The 22,410-nt window shown below is 40.2% G+C and overlaps 1 protein-coding gene across 10 annotated transcripts in view; it reads right to left on the minus strand.

Moving 5' to 3' along the window:
* The window catches only part of SH3D19 (SH3 domain containing 19), a 211,782-nt gene that overhangs the window by 12,372 nt on the left and 177,000 nt on the right, over positions 1–22,410 (minus strand). For all 10 annotated transcript variants that reach the window (XM_061142488.1, XM_061142491.1, XM_061142482.1 and 7 more), the window contains 7 exons: positions 17,509–17,624; positions 10,256–10,317; positions 9,041–9,305; positions 6,615–6,683; positions 6,306–6,446; positions 2,682–2,754; positions 1,577–1,707 (listed from right to left, as the gene is read on the minus strand). In XM_061142488.1, coding sequence (XP_060998471.1) covers positions 1,577–1,707; positions 2,682–2,754; positions 6,306–6,446; positions 6,615–6,683; positions 9,041–9,305; positions 10,256–10,317; positions 17,509–17,624 — 857 coding nt within the window. The remainder of the gene's footprint in view (positions 1–1,576; positions 1,708–2,681; positions 2,755–6,305; positions 6,447–6,614; positions 6,684–9,040; positions 9,306–10,255; positions 10,318–17,508; positions 17,625–22,410) is intronic.

Here is a 22,410-nt window from a genome sequence, read left to right on the forward strand (position 1 = left end):
CCTCATCTACAAGGCTTAGTAGAGCTAAGTTGTGATGAAATATTTGACCGTAATGCACTGTCAGAAAACTACTTAAAGCTTTGAGGTTTACATTAAATAAATCAGTGCCCTTCTTGATGAATTCCAAAAGTTTGAAGTTTTAAAACAACTTTTTAAACTTGCAGGCTTATAAATAACACATCAATAATGTGGCAAATACAGTGTGACTGATTTCAGTGTGGTAACTGCTTTTTAAAGTACGGCTACACCGGGCAGAAGAAAAATGAGGAAAAGTGCTAAAACCAACATTATTCTTAATATTAATTTAGAGAATGTGGTTGGATTTCTCCAAAGAATCAGGGTATTTATATATCAGACAACTTGTAAGACCCACATTTTGTAATTCCAGAGACTCAATCTCATTTATACTTGAAACATATAGGTTATCTGTTATGTCTGTTTGCTAAGCTTCTGGTGTAATCAAAAATCATTTGCTTCCCCTCCTCAAATAAGTGGTTAATGCTCAACTATTTAAGCTAGCTTTATTGATATTTTTCAGTATCAATAAGTTATATCAGCAACTGAGTCATTCTCTTTCCATTGATATAAATGCTCGAGTGGCAGTCTTATTTCATCTCTATGTTTCTCAGCCACCCAGGCTTAACACTCAGGGCTCTACCATAGGGTCTGCTTTCACCAGTTAGAAAGTGAGGGTGTATAAAATTCTAACACTTTATATAATATTTTCCAGTCAGATTTGAAACTATTAAGTGAAAAACCATTCCCTCCAATGAAAGTACTTTAGTTTGCCAAATCTATTTTTTAAGAAGAATCTTCTCATCTGTTTGTCTATGGCTGTACTGGGTCTCTGTGCTGTGCGGGCCTCCTCCAGCTGCAGTGAGTGGGGGCTGCTCCCTGGCTGGGGGGCATGGATCTTCACTGTGCCGGCTGCTCCTGCCGCAGGGCACCGGGCCTAGCACGTGGGCTCTGGAGCTTGGCCTTGGCAGTTCGCCGCATGGCTTAGCTGCCCCACGGCGTGTGAGATCTTTCCAGGCCAAGGGCTGAACCTTTGTCCTCTGCATTGCAAGGTGGACGCTTAGCCACTGGACCATCAGGGAAATCCTATATATATATTTTAAAGATGGAAATAAATGGCAATGGAAAGAATGAAAGAAATCAATAACGAAATGCACTCCAAAGAAAAAGAAAAGTGGTACCATCACCTCAGAGAACAAACATTCCTATAGGACAATCCAGTATCACTTAATTCTTATTTGCTGAATGTTTCAAAGGATTAACATATACCCTCAAGTGCTTATCAACCCTCCAAGAATAGCTGTGGACCTGCAGCAGCTTTTTACCTTAGGATTTCAGATAGCATTTAAGCATTAAGTTCTAATACTCATAATATATTAATAATTAACCACTATCTAGTCGAACAAACCTTTATTTCTCAATTTTTCAAATACTAAATGAATTAATAGAAGAGACAGAACCAGAAGCCAAGAATCTAGGCATCTGGTTATTTTTTTTAAACTGTAAATTACATGGAATCCATTGAATATATGACCAATTTCAACATGCACAACCTACTTACAATCACTTTGACATAGTTGGCCGGAAATACACCAGTCTGGTTTCTACATTTCCCTCTGTACCAATCTGTATCTATTTTTTCCAGAAGATGAACAATTTCTCCAGAAGTGAGGCTCAAATCATCAGCTTGCTCTGTACGATAGAATTATAATGATGTGTGATCAATTACCCTGGTTGCAGAGCTGATTAAAGCAGAGCACAACGTAGCATTCAGTTCTGTCCACCAAGGCAGTATGTTCTACTGATTCTGAGAACAGATAATACTAATTGAATTGACTTTAAAAATATTTTTTTTCCTGGATATTGCAATTATGAGTTTCCCCTTTTAAGATCAAATGAGATATTATTTACCAGGCACTGACTGATAGGGAATGCTTGAAAAACACACACACACAAAACATTGTGCTTGCCAATGATTCTTCCTGTGCCGATAGAAACGTCTGCTGAATACATATTTTAACAACGAAACCATTTTATAGACACAGTATAATATTCACATGATTCTCAACCATGCTTAAAAATCATTTCAATCTCAAAATACTAAGGGAGTCCTACAGCTCTTTAGCATATAAATTTACTTACACTGAAATAAAAATCAGTCTACCAAGTGGACAAAAAAAAAGGTATAAATAAATCTGGAGTTTATTTTATTTGAAGCCTTGGATATAAAAGGTATTTAAAAATTGATGACAAAAATGTATATTTTCATTTCATAAGTAATAGCTGAGCTATGTGTGTTGGTTTTACAACCCTTAGCAGAAAAGAACTTCACTTAGTAAATCTGAATTAATTTCATTATGTTGGGAAAGAGTTAAAAAGTTTCCAACTGGTAGGCAGTTTGCTATTTGTTCATGTGTAAGTGAAACACTGTCTCCTCCTCTCTCTCTCACAGGGAGTATCAAAAGCAAGGGTGTGCAGGTAAGTTTTCTGGCATGGCTGGGTGCAGTCAACTCTTCCTGAAGGTGGGATGATGGATAAGATGACCTGTCCAGTCTAGGGCTCCATCGGTACGGAAAGTGAAGACAGATGTCCTTGAGAGGTTAACCTGGGGAGGATGCCTGATCCTGGATCCTAAGGTTCTACCGCTTTATCATCTCTGTCCTTACCTGCTGGGAAATCATGAAGGACGACAGCGTGGGGGGCACCAGTGTCAACAGGCTTCTGAGGGCAGCTTGGATCCTGAGGGAGCAAACAGAGCCGTGAATGGCGTGTGCATGATGCATGCTGGATTTATTATTCACTCGGAGACCTTTGTTTTTTTTTTTCCTCATTGAGGTCCTCTTGACACAATTATATTATGAGTACAAGATGCAAACCACACAGCTGAGCCAAACAAGGGAAGCATGACCAAGTGGAAAAGGTGTGAGTCCCTGCCGGAGGAGAAGAGAAATAACTCTCAATTATGATACCCCCCCAGCACTTTTCTTAAACTGAGAGAGTAAACAAAAGGAAATTAAACTTAAGTTTTTGTTGGTTGTTTTTGGTTTTTTAAAGCAGTATCTATTCTACACTGAAGTAGTCATTTTTACCTCTTTACCTTTCAAGGATCGCTTTTTCCATAAACTGTGATCAGAACTAAACCTTAAGAACAAGACCTTAAAAGTATTCTCTTCATTAAGATGGAAAAAGAAGGAAGTTCTGCAATTTACACTCTTGCCTTTTGTAATGAAAAGAGCTAACGACTTTTACAAAAGTATAATTCACAAAAAGTAAAATCCATTTCATTTATTACCACTTAACTGAATGCCTTCTGTAATTTGAAAGCCAATGCTACCTCTCATGCCTGGCCTGGATTTTCTATTTAATCTGAATGGTTTATTCAATAGTAATTCTAAGTAAATTAGCAAAGAGAATTCAATATTTTCCACCCATCTAACCAGTGCTTAGACTGGCCAGAGGAGAAGCCAGATTTGAAGAGTGACCGTTTCTTAATGACAGGCAGTTGTTATCCACATCATCATCATCATCATCTGACTGATGGATATTATTTGGAATTATAACTTATTTTCTTTGATTTTTAAATGAAAGTGATTTTTTGTGCCTTTCTTGTCTCTTCCTTCCTTTAATGGCTCCTGCCCATCAGGGACTGCCCCTTTCCTGACCATGACGTTCAGCTGGTCAGACATCAGGGGTCGTGGTCCACCCCCTCCAGATCCGCCCTGCAGCTCCTTTGCGCAACTCTTTTCTGAATCAACTGTAAGGCAGCTGCGGAGGCACGCTGCCTTCTCTCACATCAGCTGAACTTAATACAGGAAGGGCTAAGGCAGCCTGGTGTATTAGTTTACCAAAGCAACACCAACATTGTCTTAGAGGCTGCTTAGTGCTTTTCCTTAAATAAATGGGCATAATGGGAATTTCAGGGATTGCAGAAAGGAACTATGAGATATGTTAAGCCTGGAGGGGCTTTAAAAATTACTATTTACCCAATTTAGCATATGTGTGGTTTTCATTTTTTTCTGATTTACATCTGTAGACAAAGGGATGACTGCTCCAATAAATGGTGTTAGGCTAGATGACTTTACATCTGGAAAAAGTGAAGTCAGAGGCCGACCCCACACCAAACATAAACATGGACCTGCAGATGGACCAAGGCCCACACACCAGCCAAAGAGGGTAGAAGTGGGACAGTCGGCAGCCTGTGCCTCCCGCTCTCGCTTCCCTGCCTTCTGTGCACGGCTGTCCCTTTGATGCTGCTCATCACCTTGGCCTGGCAGGTGAAGGGTGAGAGGGAAGGTGAACGGAGCTGGCCACAGGGGTCGGAACAACTCAGGGGCAGGAACACACCATTAGAGTGGATATCTGGGAGGGAAATCTAACATATTTCAAAGTTCTTTCTAGTATGACTATAATAGCTAATACTAATGAGTAATGAGAATAGTTAATATACACTGTTTGCCCACTATGCACTATTCACGATACTAAGCACCTTACAGATGCTAAATTACCTAAATTAATTAGCTCATTTAATTTTTTAAGGATCTTTGAGATATAAGGCACATGCCATAAAATTTAAGCATTTAAAGTGTACCTAATTTTAGCATATTCACAGAATTGTGCGACCACCACCACAATCTAACTTTAGGACGTATTTGTAATCCCTCCAGAAGCCTCCCACCCATTGGCCATCACTCCCCCTCACCCTTCCCCCAGCCCTGGGTAACCACTAATCTACCTTCCGGATTTACCTATTCTGAACTTTCATATAAATGAAATCATAATGATAAATCAATTCTATAATCAACTCTGAGGATTCTCATATCTATTTCACACATTTAAAAAATGAGGTTCAGAGAGGTCAGATCACTGCCTCCAGTGGTGAGAGGGCAACTGAGACCCGCAGCTGTGTGAGAACCACGCGAGGTGCAGATCCCTTGCCTCCCTGCTCGGACAGCCCAGCCTTACCTCATAACATGCAATGTCTTCTGTTGACTAAGGCAGGGGAGAGTGTAACACAGTTTTAGGGATATTTACCTTCACACTAGGCTTTCAAGTAGGTTTTACTTTTCTGAAAAGGGTAATGTTAGCCATGACCCAGAGCCTAAGAGAGGCCCCACTTAGATTTCAACAGCTGTGGGTCATTGGTGGTCACCTTTCTGCAAGTCATCACAAGCATGAGTAAAGTAATGTTCCAGGTGACAAAGCCATGAATGTTTATAAAAGAACAACTTGTAATTTTTTCAGCTTCTGTTTTTCTATTTCTTTCTTTCAACTTCTATTTTCCTTTTCAGAAAGGAAAGCTTTCTGACAGTATAATCCCCATGGCTACCCATCAATGTTTCAAAAGAGAGGAAGCACAGTGGTGACAGATGGGTAATGCTGCCTCAAAGCAGAGAAATGAGCGACAGAAGAACTTTCCCCATGTGGACTGAAGTCAGAAATGTCAACATTCCAGCTGTAGCCAGCATAACACATATCTTCTCTGCTCTCCGAAATTCGAATCTTTAGTTTCTTAGCAAACCTCAAATGATAGACTGCCTTCCAAGAAGAACTGCATGAGATTATGAAAACTAGGATGAATGACAAACCAAACACTTTAACTTGGCTTAAATGACTGATAGGTCTCATTTTTCATGTTTGCTACATTACCTAACAGACAGTGAAAATTTTAACTGGATACCCTAAGCAGCTCTTTAAAAAATATGCCTCTGTAAATTGTTCAATGGCATTTTTCTTGCTCAACAAATGACCTTCAATAATCATTGTATTCTCCTAGGCTCCACAGATTTGTTAGGCCTAAATAGTGACTTCAGAGTGTTGTAACATTTCATTTCATTATTTTATGAGCTATGATCAGAGAAACAAGGACTATACTCATCTTAAATCTTACAGGGAAGCTTTTTAATGTCAGCCTTTATAGGGCCTTCCTTAAAATAATTATCCATTCTGCTAGAAAACCAATCTCTAATACTTTGGTAAATGTATTTACATTATTTCAAAAGTAAATAGGTCTCACAGCTGAAAATTAATGACTGAGTGTCCTGGATGCTGCGAGTCAGCATGATACAAGGAAGGCAGACCACACGGTAGTCACTCTGTATCAAAGTGATTAGTATGGCAGTGGCAAGTCTCTTAGAAGTAATTTATTCTTAAAATGGAATAAAACGCTACTGTAATTTTTACTCTGGTTAAAATAAACGTGCTAATAAAAACCTGAGGATAGCTATAATTAATAGTTCTATGAAATGTGCTGCCATGTGTGATATGAGGATGGTACAGTATTAATTCCTCACGTTTGGTCTGCTGCTAAGATGTTCGTCAAGTGGCGTGATGATCTTCATCTGAGACAGGTGAACTCTGCCGGCAACATCTCCCTTCCGGCACTCCAAGTAATTACCTTCTGCCTGCTTCAGTATCACCAGGACGTCCCCACGCTGTAAGGTACAATACCACTCTCTGAAGCAATTATTATTTAATAAAACATTATTACTTTTCCACATTTTAATCTTTGGAGCCTAAAGCATTTAATAATGTGTAAAACAGTGACAGAGGCCAGCAAATTTTTTAAAAAATTTGTCAGTAAAGAAGGAGCTCTACTTTACCTTACAAGAAAGTTCTCCAGGGTTTTGTGGGATGACATCTTCATTGGCAATTCCATGAGGCACAGACATCTTGAACATAAACCAATATAAAGGATTATTCATAATCAAATAACTGTGTCCTAAGAGGCCGATCATGTGGGGATTTGGCACACGTGCCTGCAGCATAACTTCCAGCGGGTAAACTCTTCACCCAGCTTCCTCAAGCTCAGGATCTAGTTGGCAGGGCTGCTGCCTCTCAGGATACGCAGAGTCCTTGGGGGCCTGGGGCTGAGCCCACAGGACTCGGGGGCTGAAGGCGGCCTAAGGTCCCCCTTTCACAGTCACAACCGGGAAGGTCCACTCCACCAGGTTCCCAGAGCGTCATAAGGGCGAATGCCCAGCACTGACCTCACAGCCTGCAGTTCAGGGGGGCTGACAGGGGACTGGTGTGTCCTGTGTGGGGCTGGACAGGATGCTTCTACCTGCCTTCAATCTCTTTCCCTGCAGTCTCTCTGGTGCCGTTGCCTGACCTCAGTCGTTCCTGGTCACTCAGCCTTGTCTGATCTTAGAATGGCTCTTACGTCTGTAGCCTCCTCTGGCCAGAGGACTCTGCCCCCTGCCTTGGTAAATTCTGGCTGATAAACACGGGTCAGAGGGCTGTAGAGTACAAAAGGTGTAGCCAGGAGATGCGATCACACAAGCTCACGTATAACAAGAACGGGAGGCTGCCCTCGGGAGCAAAGACACAGCACAAGGGTGCGGGCCTAGGAGGCGGGGCGGATGGGGTGGCTTCCAGCAGTCTGTCAGGGCGTCAGGGTGCCAGAGTGACCCTGGGGGGCAATTTAATGGTGGGGCACCCACAGGAAAGATGAGGGGTTTAAGGAGTTATTTTGTAAAGAGACATACTACTCTACTCTAATCTATCATCATCTTGATTTATTAATTTCTTTACTTTTCTGGCCTGGAGAATCCCATGGACTGTATAGTCCATTGGGTCGCAAAGAGTTGGACACGACTGAGAGACTTTCACTTTCACTTCACTTTTAAGTTATTCAAATGCTTTATTGACATTATATAGCTAGGCTAAGACCTATAAGCAAAATCTGATACCCCCAATGAGGCTCTTAACATGGAACAGGCAATATAATTAGAGACTTTACAGTTAGTAACATGATTTTCTTTCTCCTTTTTTTGGCTGCACAGGCTGGGCTTTGTGAGAGCTTAGTTCCCAGACCAGGGATTGAAACCGCGCCCCTTGCAGTGGAAGCATGTACTCCTAACACTAGACACCAGGGAAGTCCTGTAACACTATTTCCTAGTATGGCTTAATGGTAAAGAGCATGGGCTTAGACCTAGTCAATCTGTGTTCCAATCTTGGCTCCACCATTTCTGGCTTTGTGATCCCGGACAGGCTATTTAATCTCTCTGAGTATTATTTTCTTCATCTGCCTAACAGAAATAATAATAGTATCCACTTCACAGGGTTGATGTGAGGAACAAATAGTTGTTTAATATACATAAAGTGCTTCAAACAATGCCTGACTCATGAGTACTCAACACATCAGCTGCTGCTTTTATTATTTTTAAGTAAGCTATTCAAATTAAAATTTTATCAGTTTAAATGAATATGAATATATATGAATATCATACCTCCTTCTTATCTGTCTATATCATTCCCTTAAGAAGAGGGAAAAAAATCCTAAATGGTTTAAAATGAAAACAATTTTCAGCTCAATGATGGAACTGTAGAACAATATGAAATGAATAAAAGCTGTTCTTGTTAAGAGCTACTGTTGTATAATTGTTTAAAAAGTGCCAACACTCCAGCTCCTTATCATTTTAATTTGCTCTAGATTTCATCAGGTTAACCTGACCAAAGTAGAGAGAACACATCAACTCCAAAGACAAAGGCTTAAGGTCACAGGATAAGAAAAACATTCAAAGAGAACAAATTTAATATCTCAACTATCTTTATTATTGATGAAAACTTCTAACTGGTAACTATTAAATGGACCATGATAATCAGGTTTAAAAAAGTGGAAAATGAGGGAAAAACCATTTTAATAAAAACTTTCTTTCCACTTCACTTCAAATTTTATTCTGTGGGCAAGGAAGATATAAGACATAAACTATACTGAGATGTGAATATAATATCTGTCAGGTACTCCCATCAGTATAACCTACTGGGTCAGGTTCTTCAGAATTTCTGTTTGGTCAAGCCAGACAGCAGATTGCAATCCCTGCTGCCCTGCTTCCTGTTCCTATGTTTCTAATAATGAAACTGTGCTTTAACGACTTAGGTTTTATCACAGCCTACTTGTCTAAAACACTCTAGCATCAAGGGGCAATTACACATTTGTCTCACCAACTTTTTCTAAGAACAGGGGTCTTATATATGCTTTAGGACAAACCTCTGGACCAGAAACATTTTTAAAAGCTACATTTACCATGTACTTTCTGTAGAGAGGGTGTCCTGGTTTGGGACGCGGGGGTAGTACTGGATCTTGATTTTTAAAGACTTGACTCTTGGCTTTTGAGAGTCCAGGTGCCAAGTTACTTGGTTTTTTCTGAAGATCCATGTCAGAAGAAGACCGATTAAAAGGCAGCTTTTTATTTGATGTTCTGGTTGCTGGAAGTTTAGGGGGAGGTGGTCTCTCAGGGGCCCCCTTGGGAGGAGGCTGTCGAGCTGGTATGACTTTTCCATTTACAGGCCTGAAATTCAAGGTGGCAGCTGTGAGTCAGGGTTTGATCGATGGTAGGTTCTGCTTTGTCCTTTCTTACACACACACACACACGCACACACACGCACACACACAGGGCTTTCTGCTAATGTAACACCATTTACTGAAACATGCTGGGTATGCTATTTTTCAGCAAATGACTGCTGCATTAAACATTATATTATTAGAAGAAATGCCATGATGTTCCAGCTTCCTCTTATCTTGCACTAGAGATTCATTAGTTCAAGACAAACAAGTATTTACTATCACGAGCTCTCCAAGGCCCCATTTGCTCTTAAACACACCATGACTGTTTCAGAAAACTAAGCACTTTCTACCAAAGCCTGAGATGAAAAGCTTATAATAAGATATCATGTAGATGTGATGGGGTCTTCTAGATGATCAGGAAGGGAAAAACAAACTCTAATGTTCATGTTCTAGGAATCATTATTAAAACTCTAATTTAGATTAAAACAAAGAAAGCTAGTTCTGAAAATAGGATAGCAACACCAACCAATGGACTTTTATAAACAATGGAGTTTGATAATAATAATAATAATAATAATAATGAAATAATAAAATTTTATAAAAAAATTTTATAAACAGTGGAGTTTGAGCAAACTCCAGGAGATGGTGAAGGACAGGGGGGCCTGGCATGCTGCAGTCAATGGGGTCACAAAGAGTCAGACACAACTTAGCAACTGAACAACAACAATAGAGATTTGTGTGTGTGCTCTGTGAGTTTTTAGATTGTGTTAAACAAGAAGCAGAGATTCCTACAACCTGCTGTCAGAAACAGACTATGGGCTAGTGGCCTGGGTAAATTTATGAGTTATTTCTAAAAAAAGATAGAAGGCCAACAACACAGAAAACAAAGTCTGGTCTCGGAGTCATTAGATTTTCTTTAACTGACTTTTTAGAGGTTTTCCCACGCTTACCTACCTGGGTGGCAACCTTGGGGGTCCTCGCGCAGATCCTCCTGATTGACCAGCAATGTCAGATTCCTGAAAGAATCAGAGAATGGTTTTTAGTTAAGGTTAATCTGAAACAAGGCTTGTCAAGAGGAATTATGGACAAATTTTTGGCTAGATCTATAAGTGGAAAAGTAGCTGAGTTACAGAAAGGAGATTAGAAGAGTTTTCTCATCTCGGTCCTCACTGTCCATGTCACAGTGCAACTGAGAACAGAGAGGCAGAGGCTGGGGGTCTGCTGCTGCGGGCCATGGCCCACCCGACGGCAATGGTGATTGCACACCCAGCATGTTCTAAGGGATTAAGGATGATGCTTAACTCACGATAGGTTACAGAGTGCCAATTTAAGCAGGCACTGTAGGGAATTTTTTTAAAATATGGCATTTATTTATCCCATGACAATACTTAAGATATGCAGTGCTCCTAAGTTTAAACATACAGTAGGTGAGGTGGCTGATTAGTATGTTTTACCTAGAACAGCCAAATCTCTCATACTGGCTGGTTTCCACATTGTGTGGTGGGTTTTGAACTGGAAGGAAGTGGGAACATAACAGAAACTTAAGGAGTGGCCTGAAAGGAGAGCATGTGAGAAGAACAGAGAAGGCTTGAGAAAGCAGAGAGCTTATACCACAAGAATCCCTTGGAAGAAACAGAGCAGCCATCATGTTCAACAGAAGAGTCCGAAATGCAGTACTTGGACACAATCTCAAAAATGACAGAATGGTCTCTGTTCGTTTCCAAGGCAAACCATTCAATATCACAGTAATCCAAGTCTATACCCCCAAACAATAATGCTAAAGAAGCAAGTTTAATGGTTCTATGAAGACTTATAAGACCTTCTAGAACTAACACCCAAAAGTGATGTCCTTTTCATTATAGGGGACTGGAATGCAAAGTAGAAAGTCAACAGATACCTGGAGTAACAGGCAAATTTGGTCTTAGAGTACAGAATAAAGCAGGGCAAAGGCTAATAGAATTTTGCCAAGAGAATGCGCTGGTCACAACAAGTACCCTCTTCCAACAACACAGGAGAAGACTCTACACATAGACACCACCAGATGGTCAATACCAAAATCAGATTGATTATATTCTTTGCAGCCAAAGATGGAGAAGCTCTATATAGTCAGCAAAAAAGACCAGGAGCTGACTGAGCTCAGATCATAAACTCCTTATTGCCAAATTCAGACTTATATTGAAGAAAGTAGGGAAAAGCACTAGACCATTCAGGTATGACCTAAGTCAAATCCCTTATGATTATACAGTGGAAGTGGGAAATAGATTCAAGGGACTAGATCTGATAGACAGGGTGCCTGATGAACTATGGACGGAGGTTCGTGACATTGTACAGGAGACAGGGATCAAGGCCATCCCCAAGAAAAAGAAGTGCAAAAGGCAAAATGGCTGTCTGAGGAGGCCTTACAAATAGCTGAGAAAAGAAGAAAAGTGAAAGGCAAAGGCGAAAAGGAAAGACATTCCCATTTGAATGCAGAGTTCCAAAGAACAACAAGGAGAGATAAGAAAGCCTTCCTCATTGATCAGTGTAAAGAAATAGATGAAAACAACAAAATGGGAAAGACTAGAGACCTCCTCAAGAAAATTAGAGATACCAAGGGACTATATCATGCAAAGATGAGCACAATGAAGAAGAGAAATGGTATAGACCTAACAGAAGCAGAAGATATTAAGAAGAGGTGGCAAGAATACACAGAAGAACTATACAAAAAAGATCTTCACAACCCAGATAACCACAATGGTGTGATTACTCACCTACAGCCAGACATCCTGGAATGTGAAATGAAGTGTGCCTTAGTAAGCATCACAAAGAACAAAGCTAGTGGAGGTGATGGAATTCCAGTTGAGCTATTTAAAATCCTAAAAGATGATGCTGTGAAAGTGCTGCACTCAATAAGCCAGCAAAATTGGAAAACCCAGCAGTGGCCACGGGACTGGAAAACGTCAGTTTTCATTCCAATCCCAAAGAAAAGCAATGCCAAAGAATGCTCAAACTACTGCACAACTGCACTCATCTCACATGCTAGCAAAGTAATGCTCAAAATTCTCCAAGCCAGGCTTTAACAGTACGTGAACAGTGAACTTCCAGATGTTCAAGCTGGATTTAGAAAAGGCAGAGGAACCAGAGATCAAATTGCCAACATCCGTTGGATCATCGAAAGAGCCAAAGAGTTCCAGAAAAACATCTATTTCTGCTTTACTGACTATGCCAAAGCCTTTGACTATGTGGATCAACAAACAAACTGTGGAAAATTCTTAAAGAGATGGGAATACCAGACCACCTGACCTGCCTCCTGAGAAACCTGTATGCAGGTCAAGAAGCAACAGTTAGAACTGGACAGTTAGAACAACAGACTGGTTCCAAATCGGGAAAGGAGTACGTCAAGGCTTCATATTGTCACTCTGCTTATTTAACTTATGTACAGAGTACATCATGAGAAACGCTGGGCTGGATGAAGCACAAGCTGGAATCCAGATTGCTGGGAGAAATATCAATAACTTCAGATATGCAGATGACACCACCCTTATGGCAGAAAGTGAAGAAGAATTAAAGAGCCCCTTGATGAAAGTGAAAGAGGAGTGAAAAAGTTGGGTTAAAGCTCAACATTCAGAAAACTAAGATCATGGCATCTGGTCCCATCACTTCATTGCAAATAGATGGGGAAACAATGGAAACAGTGACAGACTTTATTTTTTGGGGCTCTAATATCACTGCAAATTGTGACTGCAGCCATGAAATTAAAAGATGCTTGCTCTTTGGAAGAAAAGTTATGGCCAACCTAGACAGCATATTAAAAAGCAGAGACATTACTTTGTCAACAAAGGTCTGTCTAGTCAAGGCTATGGTTTTTCCAGTAGTCATGTATGGCTGGGAGAGTTGGACTATAAAGAAAGCTGAGTGCTGAAGAACTGATGCTTTTGAATTGTGGTGTTGGAGGAGACTCTTGAGAGTCCCTTGGACTGCAAGGAGATCCAACCAGTCCATCCTAAAGGAAATCAGTTCTGAATATTCATTGGAAGGACTGACCGTAAAGCTGAAACTCCAATACTTTGGCCACCTCAGGCAAAGAACTGACTTGTTTGAAATGACCCTGATGCCGGGAAAGATTGAAGGCAGGAGGAGACAGGGATGACAGAGGATGAGATGGTTGGATGGCATCACCAGGAGTTGGTGATGGACAGTGAAGCCTGGTGGGCTGCAGTCGATAGGGTCACAAAGAGTTGGACACAACTGAGCAACTGAACTGAACTGAACTATATACATCTAGAGCAAAGGGTTTGGATGTGCTGAGAAGATTTTTGGAGGAAAGAGCAAAGGGAGGTGGTGTGAAAAACAAGAGAGGGAGAGTTGGAATCTTTGGTCTGAAAGTAGATGAGAGAAATTGAAAGTGTGGAGATCAACAGGAAGACTTCTCTAGGATAAGGGGTTCAAACTGTGATAATTAAATAAGTCTTTTGAACATGTTATTGCCCAGGGATTGGGTAATGAATATAAAACATGGAAAATTTTTTCAGATCATCTGTTGAATGAGATGTTAGAGGCTCTTAATGCCAAGACTTCTATGCTTTATTTTAAGGGAAAAGTCCTTACTAAATTCTTCTAATTCTAATTGAGTCTCTTTTTTTCAACTTTCTTACTTTCTAAGCCCTGACCACTGACATCCAGGAAATAATATTTTTCCAAGACCACCAGAGGGGAGGGGAATACTAGGTCTTTAAAATGACATTCCTTTTTTTTTTTGTAAAGGTGATATAGCTACAGATTGATAATCTTTGGGCTAATTTGGTCTCTTTTCCCCCTTCTCATCTTACAAATGAGTTGAAACTCACTTCTGTGGTTTGTAATTCACACTAAATATTTACAACTTTTCCTTAAATACCAAATGATTAATTGCTAATAACTGCGATCATCTGAATATGTTTCAATGTTTTATAATCCCATTTTAAAAAACAAATTAAGCTTGCCCTTAAAACTTGGTTTCACTAATGAGTTCAGTTAATGTAGTGAGGCAAGTCACCAGCTCATAAACCCTGCAATATTACAGACCATCATCCATGCCTTATAAATACACTGCTGCCTATATGCGTCCCAACAAATCCTGCTATGATACCTGAAAAACTCATTTACTTCTTTGGCCACCTTTAAAATTGAAACAAAGAGAAAAACACTCAGCAGATAGGTAGGAACTCATATACTTTTTCTTCAAAATTACTTAATAACTAAGGGCAGATTAGAAAAAGATGTATAAATTTGACATGGATGATGTACTTTAATAAAGACATACCACACAATCCTAATCTTCTACCAAATATTAGCTGCAGTTTTCTCTGGGTGGTTTATATATCTTTATGGGAGATCTTAAATACCTTTTTAATTTCTCAATTTTGAATTATGAGCAAAAATAAATCAGAAAAAAAGGCAGTATACTCGAATCTTCCAGGACTGTCAGGCACATTCGAAAAGGCATTGCTGCACTGGACAGACTTCACATACTGAGAGGAGGGGCTTGGTTCTTGCAGGAGCCATGGTCTCAGGGTCTGGTCAAGTTCAGGTTTGCGCACAGCTTCTGCTGACAGTCTTTGGAAGATTATTGATTAGGGATCTCCTGTTTTTCAATATTCCACACATGCATGGAGCTTGTAGTTGCCCTTTGCAGTTTTTCTCTAGCTCTGACATCCCTGAACTATGACTTTTGATGTTTGGGTAAGCATTTTAGTTCTGGGTGAAGTTGGTTTTTCTGTTTGTACTGCCCTGCAGATGCCATCTTTTTGTTCATCTTCCTTGGGATGGTTCCTTATGTTCAATTTAAAAATAATTCCAGCCCCCTCCCCCCTTTCTTGCTGTATTTTCAAAAGACAGACATCTCTTCCAAAACCACATTCCTGTTCGCTAGAATCACTGAGCAGCCTCTGCAGATGTGCCTTCTCTTCTTTCTCCGGGCACTGATACCACTTCTCACGTCCTGAACTCATCAGAGAGCTCCTGGGCTGCAGCTGAGATGCCTTCCACCTTCTGGGCCACGTCCCCCAACTCTCTCCCTGCGCTGGCTGGCAGAAGCCCTGGATTTTCACAGAACAGTCTGCTCCCACTGACAGAATGGCACCATTTGCCTCCTGATGTTTCTCACCCTGGAGTCCTTTATTGTTTAAGTGAGGACTGAGATTTTGCAGGGACAGCCATCTTGTCATGAGACGGAAAATTCCCTGGCTCTTAAGGCAGGAGAAGCAGTAGAGGGTCTTTGTTCTGTGCCTCATCAGAAGACTTACCTGTCAAAGACCCTCTCTGCATGGGTCATCACACTGGTGAAACATTCTTTCCAGAGATCTTTCCCCACACCTGAAGACTTTCTGGCCTCTGGTCGAAAATCCACTCAGTTATTGTAATTCTTAAAACAACAGGAATTTCTCAGTCATAGATTTCTGTCGCTGGAAATCTATGTGCGTGACTTCAGCCAAACCATTTAACCTGGGACCTCTTTCTTGTCTCTTCTTCCCTCAGACCCAGTGTGTCTGTTATGTATGCCTTCATTGCAGCACAGCTCAGGGGGCTCTGAGCTCTGCCCCCCGCTCTGTGAACACTGCAGGATGAGATTTCTGTCACGCTGTTCATGCGAGGTAGAAACAGTTAGGAATAAAGTTCCCTCTCCAGATGGTTCAGTTTATTCTAACTTCCTTTTCTTTCTTCTTTTTTTTTCAATGTTGGAGTTGCTTTGTGGATTGCTTAACACCAAATGGAATAATACTTAATATTTTAATACAGCTTTATGGTTGACAAAGCCCACGACTCAAAGTATGTCTACTCGTCATCCTCTCACTCCATTCTACAGCCCTTCACAGTAGAGGCTAGTAACCTTCTCAAGCAACTTTTTCTCCATGGAAATACGGGATTTCCCCCATCAACAACTCTATGGCAGGATCTCTATCATCCTCTTTTGGGTTTCCTTGGCCCAGTTTTAATAAAAATTTATTACCAAGTACTTTGAAATGCAAGTGATCACTAAATTTTAATTCAGCCTACAGGAAAATCTCATTAACTTGATATTGGCTAATTCAATTTAATGGATCCATCAAAGAAATTTCTCTTCACTAGATGATTAGATCAGTTTGTATGTATAATAAGCATAGTTAATTCACAATGTAAAACTAATTACAAAATTTGAACTGAAAATTTGGCTCTAAGACTTTAAGAACTGGTTTCTTTTGAAACAAACTGTAAAGATAACCTAGGAATTTCAAAAACTATGGAAAAGTGGTATTGAAGTTGGAATTTTTTAAAAAATGTGTATATATTTAAAACTTTTGACCACCATCTGTTAACAAGCACATGCTAAAGCACTAATTTTAAATTTAAAAAATAATTTTCGCCTAAATTTCAGATGAACAAATTCTTATGATTATCTTAAAATTATGTGATTCATTCAGTATTTCAAATATAATCTGATCAATGAACTAAATCTGTTTTCACAAAAATTAAAAGTTCTTAGAGATTTTTAATAACTTCCTCATCATCAGTGCTATTTAAAAGATAATGCTGGGACTCTCAGGGTGATCTGAGTTTGCCTGCCAATGCAGAAGACACAGGTTCCTTCCCTGGTCCTGGAAGATCCACATGCTATGGAGCTACTTGCCCTGTGCACTCTAGAGTTCAGGCTCTACAAACAAGAGAAGCCACTGCAAGGAGAAACCCACGCATCGCAACAAAGACTCAGTGCAAACAAAAATGTAAAAAATAAAAAAATTTTTAAAAGACTGCTGCTAAGTCACTTCAGTCATGTCTGACTCTGTGAGACCCCATCCCTGGGATTCTCTAGGCAAGAACACTGGAGTGGGTTGCCATTTCCTTCTCCAATGCATAAAAGTAAAAAGTGAAAGTGAAGTCGCTCAGCCATGTCCGACTCTTCAGACCCCATGGACTGTAGCCTACCAGGCTCCTCCATCCATGGGATTTTCCAGGCAAGAGTACTGGAGTGGGGTGCCATTGCCTTCTCCGAACAATATACTGGTATAGGGAAAATTATTTTATGATGAAGTACAATGAATTAGCCTAAGTCTTTTATCCTATATGAATTTTAAAAATATTAAATAAGTACATGGAGCTTAGAAAATGGTTTGTAATAAAGGTTTTATCTGACCAATAGTAAAATAATTTAGACATCAGCTGAGTACTTAAAAGTAGTGCATAGCTTAGGACAACCTATAATGACCACTTACCAAGTTTCTAGTTCTGTCAACATTACCAAGCTTTCCAGATACTGTGCTAAAGGTGTTTCCAATAGGTTTTTCAGTAGGGAGAGGAGGTGGGCTTTGTGGATCCTCTTCATGTAAACCTGGAAAAATAGAAATAATTAATCAGTAATTTCTAGTCTTCGAAGGTTTCACAGGATGAAAAGACTGCAGCTTACTTCCTTAGGAAAATGTCTATACACAAAAGGATAGCTAAGCAAATGAGAAAGATCTCCTGGCAAATCTCAGAAAATCGATGGGTTAGCAGCCATCAGTTAATTTTACCAAATGTTTTATCAAGAGTAAAAATGATACTAAGTAATTACAACAGTAAGCCAGCATTTGTTGGAAACTTCTATGGACCAGGCATTAAGTTAAGGCACTTTATTCATATGCATTTCTCTAACCAACATCTATCTAAGTGCTAGATCTGTTGAGTTCACTAGCTAGTAGCCACATATGGCAGTTTGAACTTAAATCTTAATTAAAATAAAATAAAAAGTTCAGTCCCACAGTTGCACGGACCACATTGTAAGTTCTCCGTAGCCACATATGGTTACTGGCTACTATATTAGACTGCACTATGCTAGATACTGTTGCATCCATTTTACCGATGAAGAAACTGAAGCTGAGAAGAAAACAAATGAACTATCCAGGTCTTGCTTCAACAGTACATGAACAGAGAACTTCCAGATGTAGAAGCTGAATTTAGAAAAGGCAGAGGAAGCAGAGATCAATTTTCCAATATCCGCTAGATCATAGAAAAGAGCAAGGGAATTCCAGAGAAAATCTGCTTCATTGACTATGCTAAAGCCTTTGACTGTGTGGATCACAACAAACTGTGGAAAATTCTTAAAGAGATGGGAGTACCAGACCACCTGTGAAACCTGTATGCAGGACAATAGGCAACAGTTAGAACCAGACATGAAATGAAGGACTGGTTCAAAATTGGGAAAGGAGTACGTCAAAGCTGTATATTGTTACCCTGCTTATTTAACTTATATGCTGGGTACATCATGTGAAATGCTGGGCTAGATGAATCACAAGCTGGAATCAAGATTACCAGAAGAAATATCAACAACCTCAGATATAGAGATGATATCACCCTAAGGGCAGAAAGTGAAGAGGAGCTAAAGAGCCTCTTGATGAAAGGGAAAAAGGAGAGTGAAAAAACTAGTTTAAAACTCAACATTCAAAACACTAACATCACGGCTTCTGGTCCCATTACTTCATGGCAAATAGATGGGGAAAAAATGGAAATAATGACAGATTTTATTTTCTTTGGCTCCAAAATGACTATGGATGGTGACTGCAGCCATGAAATTAAAAGACAGCTGCTCCATGGAAGAAAAGCTACGACAAAGCTAGACAGTGTATTAAAAAGCAGAAGCTTCACTTTGCTGACAAAGGTCTGTAGAGTCAAAGCTATGGTTTTTCCAGTGGTCATGTATGGATGTGAGAGTTGAACCATAAAGAAGACTGAGTGCTGAAGAACTGATGCTTTTGAATTGTGGTGCTGGAGAATACTCTTGAGAGTCCTTTGGACAGCAAGGAGATCAAACCAGTCAATCCTAAAGGAAATCAAACTTGAATATTCAATGGAAGTACTGATGCTGAAGCTCCAATACTTTGGGCACCTGATACGAAGAGTCAACTCATTGGAAAAGACCCTGCTGTTGGGAAAGATGGAAGGCAAGAGGAAAAGGGGATGACAGAGGATGAGATAGTTATATGGCATCACTGGCTCAATGGACAAGAGTTAGAGCAAACTCCAGGAGATGGTGAAGGACAGGAAAGTCTGGCATGCTGCAATCCATGAGGTAGCAAAGAGTTGGACATGACTTAGCAACTGAACAACAGAAACATCCAGGTCTTGATGCTAGTAAGAGTCAGACCACAGCTTTGAACCCAAAAGTCTATTTTCATTGTAATAAGCCTTGCTGCTTCCTAATAGGTGGTGTGACCAACCCTCCCCCAATCCAAATAATTAAATGTGCTTTCCAATTCATCAGCTCCAGATTAATGGGCTTAGTTGCTCTCATTTCCACATGCAATATCTTTACATCCAAATTATATCCTTAACCCAGAAATAGTGTACCAACTTATAAAAAGAAGAAAACAAAGATGACCAGGTTTAATTTGTGATAGCTAATTAAAAGCTGTGTGCAAGATACTTGGAGAGAGGATGATGGTAACATATAAAGGAGGCTGAAGCCACCTTTTACCGGTTAAGGCATTTAAAGGAGATGGGAATTTTTCTCATTCAAATGAACACTCTCTGCTTCCATTTCACATGAAAAACTTATAACAAGAGGATGAGTTCATGTTTTATTCACAGACAGGGAAACACTCTCAAAGGAGGGAAGTGCCTAGGCCAGCTACTAAGAAAACAAGGATCCAGATACAGGCAAGCTATCTTAGTGAGAGGCGGGGCTGCCACACAGAGACCGTCCAACTCCGCTGCCACCTTGAAGACTCTCTCTGTGTTGTAGTTTACTTATTCTTACGCAGAAATGATGAATCACTTAGGATATATTGTCATGACAAAAAACTGAAGGGTATAAAGTAGTAAGAACATGAAAGTAGAGAGAAGATAGCTTCCTGGAAGGAAGGGACATAGTAATTATCTGATGTGGGTATGCGGGGGAGGTGGAGATTTTCGATTTCAAATAAAGTGGTCAGCGGAGACCTCAATGAGAAAAGTGCCATATGAGCAACAATCTGAAAGAACAATGAAGAGGGAAGCTATGCAGATATCTGGGGAAAGGACATCTGAGTCAGAAGAAACAGATCTCCAGGGGAAGAAGCTGACAGGTTCAGCGGAAGGAGTTTTGTACCACAAAGCTGTTCGTTTCTTTTCTTATGCATTCCAAGTTCTTCGGACACCGAGTCTTATTTATTTTTCCTCCACAGCACATATGCATTGCTTAATAATTGTAATAATAAAATTTGAGGGGACTGATTTTTTTTTTTTTGGCTGTGCCTTGTGGAATGTAAGATCTTAGTTCCCGGACCAGGGATCAAACCAGTGTCTCTTGAAGTGGTAGCACAGAGTCTTAACCCCTGGACCACCAGGAAAGTCCCTGGGGAATTAGTTTTTATATAAATAGAAATAATTCTCTAGGAACTAGCCCTTCATTTCTCTTATATATAGCAGTACAGAACTCAGCTTTCTAATAGCTCCTGGAGCTTTGTCAGGGTAATAAATAAAGGTGCTTCTTCAATATGTCTTTTTCAGGATTTCAGGACTACTAATTCGACTTATCAGTGTATAGAGAAGAATAAACATTGCAGGACTGAGTTACAAGGCTGGCCCTTGATGGCCTAGAAAGCTGAATTTTGGGAAGGTTCCCACCATTTCCAGGACAGATAAAACAAAAGAATATGGTTTATGCTGAACACCTGCTTTCCTTCTGGGAATCTGGAATTTTGGTACATAACAAAACTTCTAGAGGTGCCCATGTAAACAGCCCCCAACAAAACCCCTGGGTACTGAGTCTCTAATGAGCTTCCGTGATTGACATTTCACAGCTGAGGAGACTGAGGAACATCCTGTGCAACCCAACTAGGAGAGGACTCCCAGAAGCTTGGGCCTGGCTTCCTCCAGACTTTGCCCCATGCACCGTTCCCCTCTGCAGATTTTGCCTTCTGATAAATCACAGCTGGAAACACAACTGTATGCTAAGTTCTGTGAGTCCTCCAAGCAAATCACCAAACATGGGGGTTTTGGGGACCCTGACACAACAGGAGAATACATTGCAATGTACAAGTTATATTCCTTGAAGCCACATGAGCTTTGGACAATACTTATTATCATTATATCTCACACAGCTTATTAAAATCCCAAACATGTTATAATAAGGTAACAGCAAGCAAGCAGACAACCCAATGAGCTGTCACGTGGGCTATATCATGCTGTCAAAAGAAACACATGACCAGTTCTTTAGTTTAACACTACTATATAACTTCCTACGAAGCTTCAACAGCACGTGAACCGTGAACTTCTATATGTTGAAGCTGGATTTAGAAAAGGCAGAGGAACCAGAGTTCAAATGGCCAACATCCTCTGGATCATCGAAAAAGCAAAAGAGTTCCAGAAAAACATCTACTTTTGTTTTATTGACTATGCCAAAGCCTTTGACTGTGTGGATCAAGAAACAAACTGTGGAAAATTCTTAAAGAGATGGGAATACCAGACCACCTGACCTGCCTCCTGAGAAATCTGTATGCAGGTCAAGAAGCAACAGTTAAAACTGGACATGGAACAACAGACTGGTTCCAAATCGGGAAAGGAGTACATCAAGGCTGTATATTGTTACTCTGCTTATTTAACTTATATGCAGAGTACATCATGAGAAACGCTGGGCTGGATGAAGCACAAGCTGGAATCAAGAGTGCCAGGAGAAATATCAATAACCTCAGATATTCAGACAACACCACTCTTACGGCAGAAAGCAAAGAAGAACTAAAGAGCCTCTTAATGAAAGTGAAAGGGGAGAGTAAAAAAGTTGGCATAAAGCTTAACATTCAGAAAACTAAGATCATGGCATCTGGTCCCATCACTTCATGGCAAATAGATGGGGAAACAGTGGAAACAGTGACAGACTTTATTTTGGGGGGCTCCAAAATCACTGCAAATGGTGACTGCAGCCATGAAATTAAAAGATGCTTATTCCTTGGAAGAAAAGTTATGACCAACCTAGACAGTATATTAAAAAGCAGAGACATTACTTTGCCAACAAAGGTCCATCTAGTCAAGGCTATGGTTTTTCCAGTAGTCATGTATGGATGTGAGTTGGACTATAAAGATAGCTGAGTGCTGAAGAATTGATGCTTTTGAACTATGTTGTTGGAGGAGACTCTTGAGAGTCCCTTGGACTGCAAGGAGAC

The sequence above is a fragment of the Dama dama genome, chromosome 5, assembly GCF_033118175.1.
Source record: "Dama dama isolate Ldn47 chromosome 5, ASM3311817v1, whole genome shotgun sequence".
In the NCBI taxonomy this organism is placed as follows: Eukaryota; Metazoa; Chordata; class Mammalia; order Artiodactyla; family Cervidae; genus Dama; species Dama dama.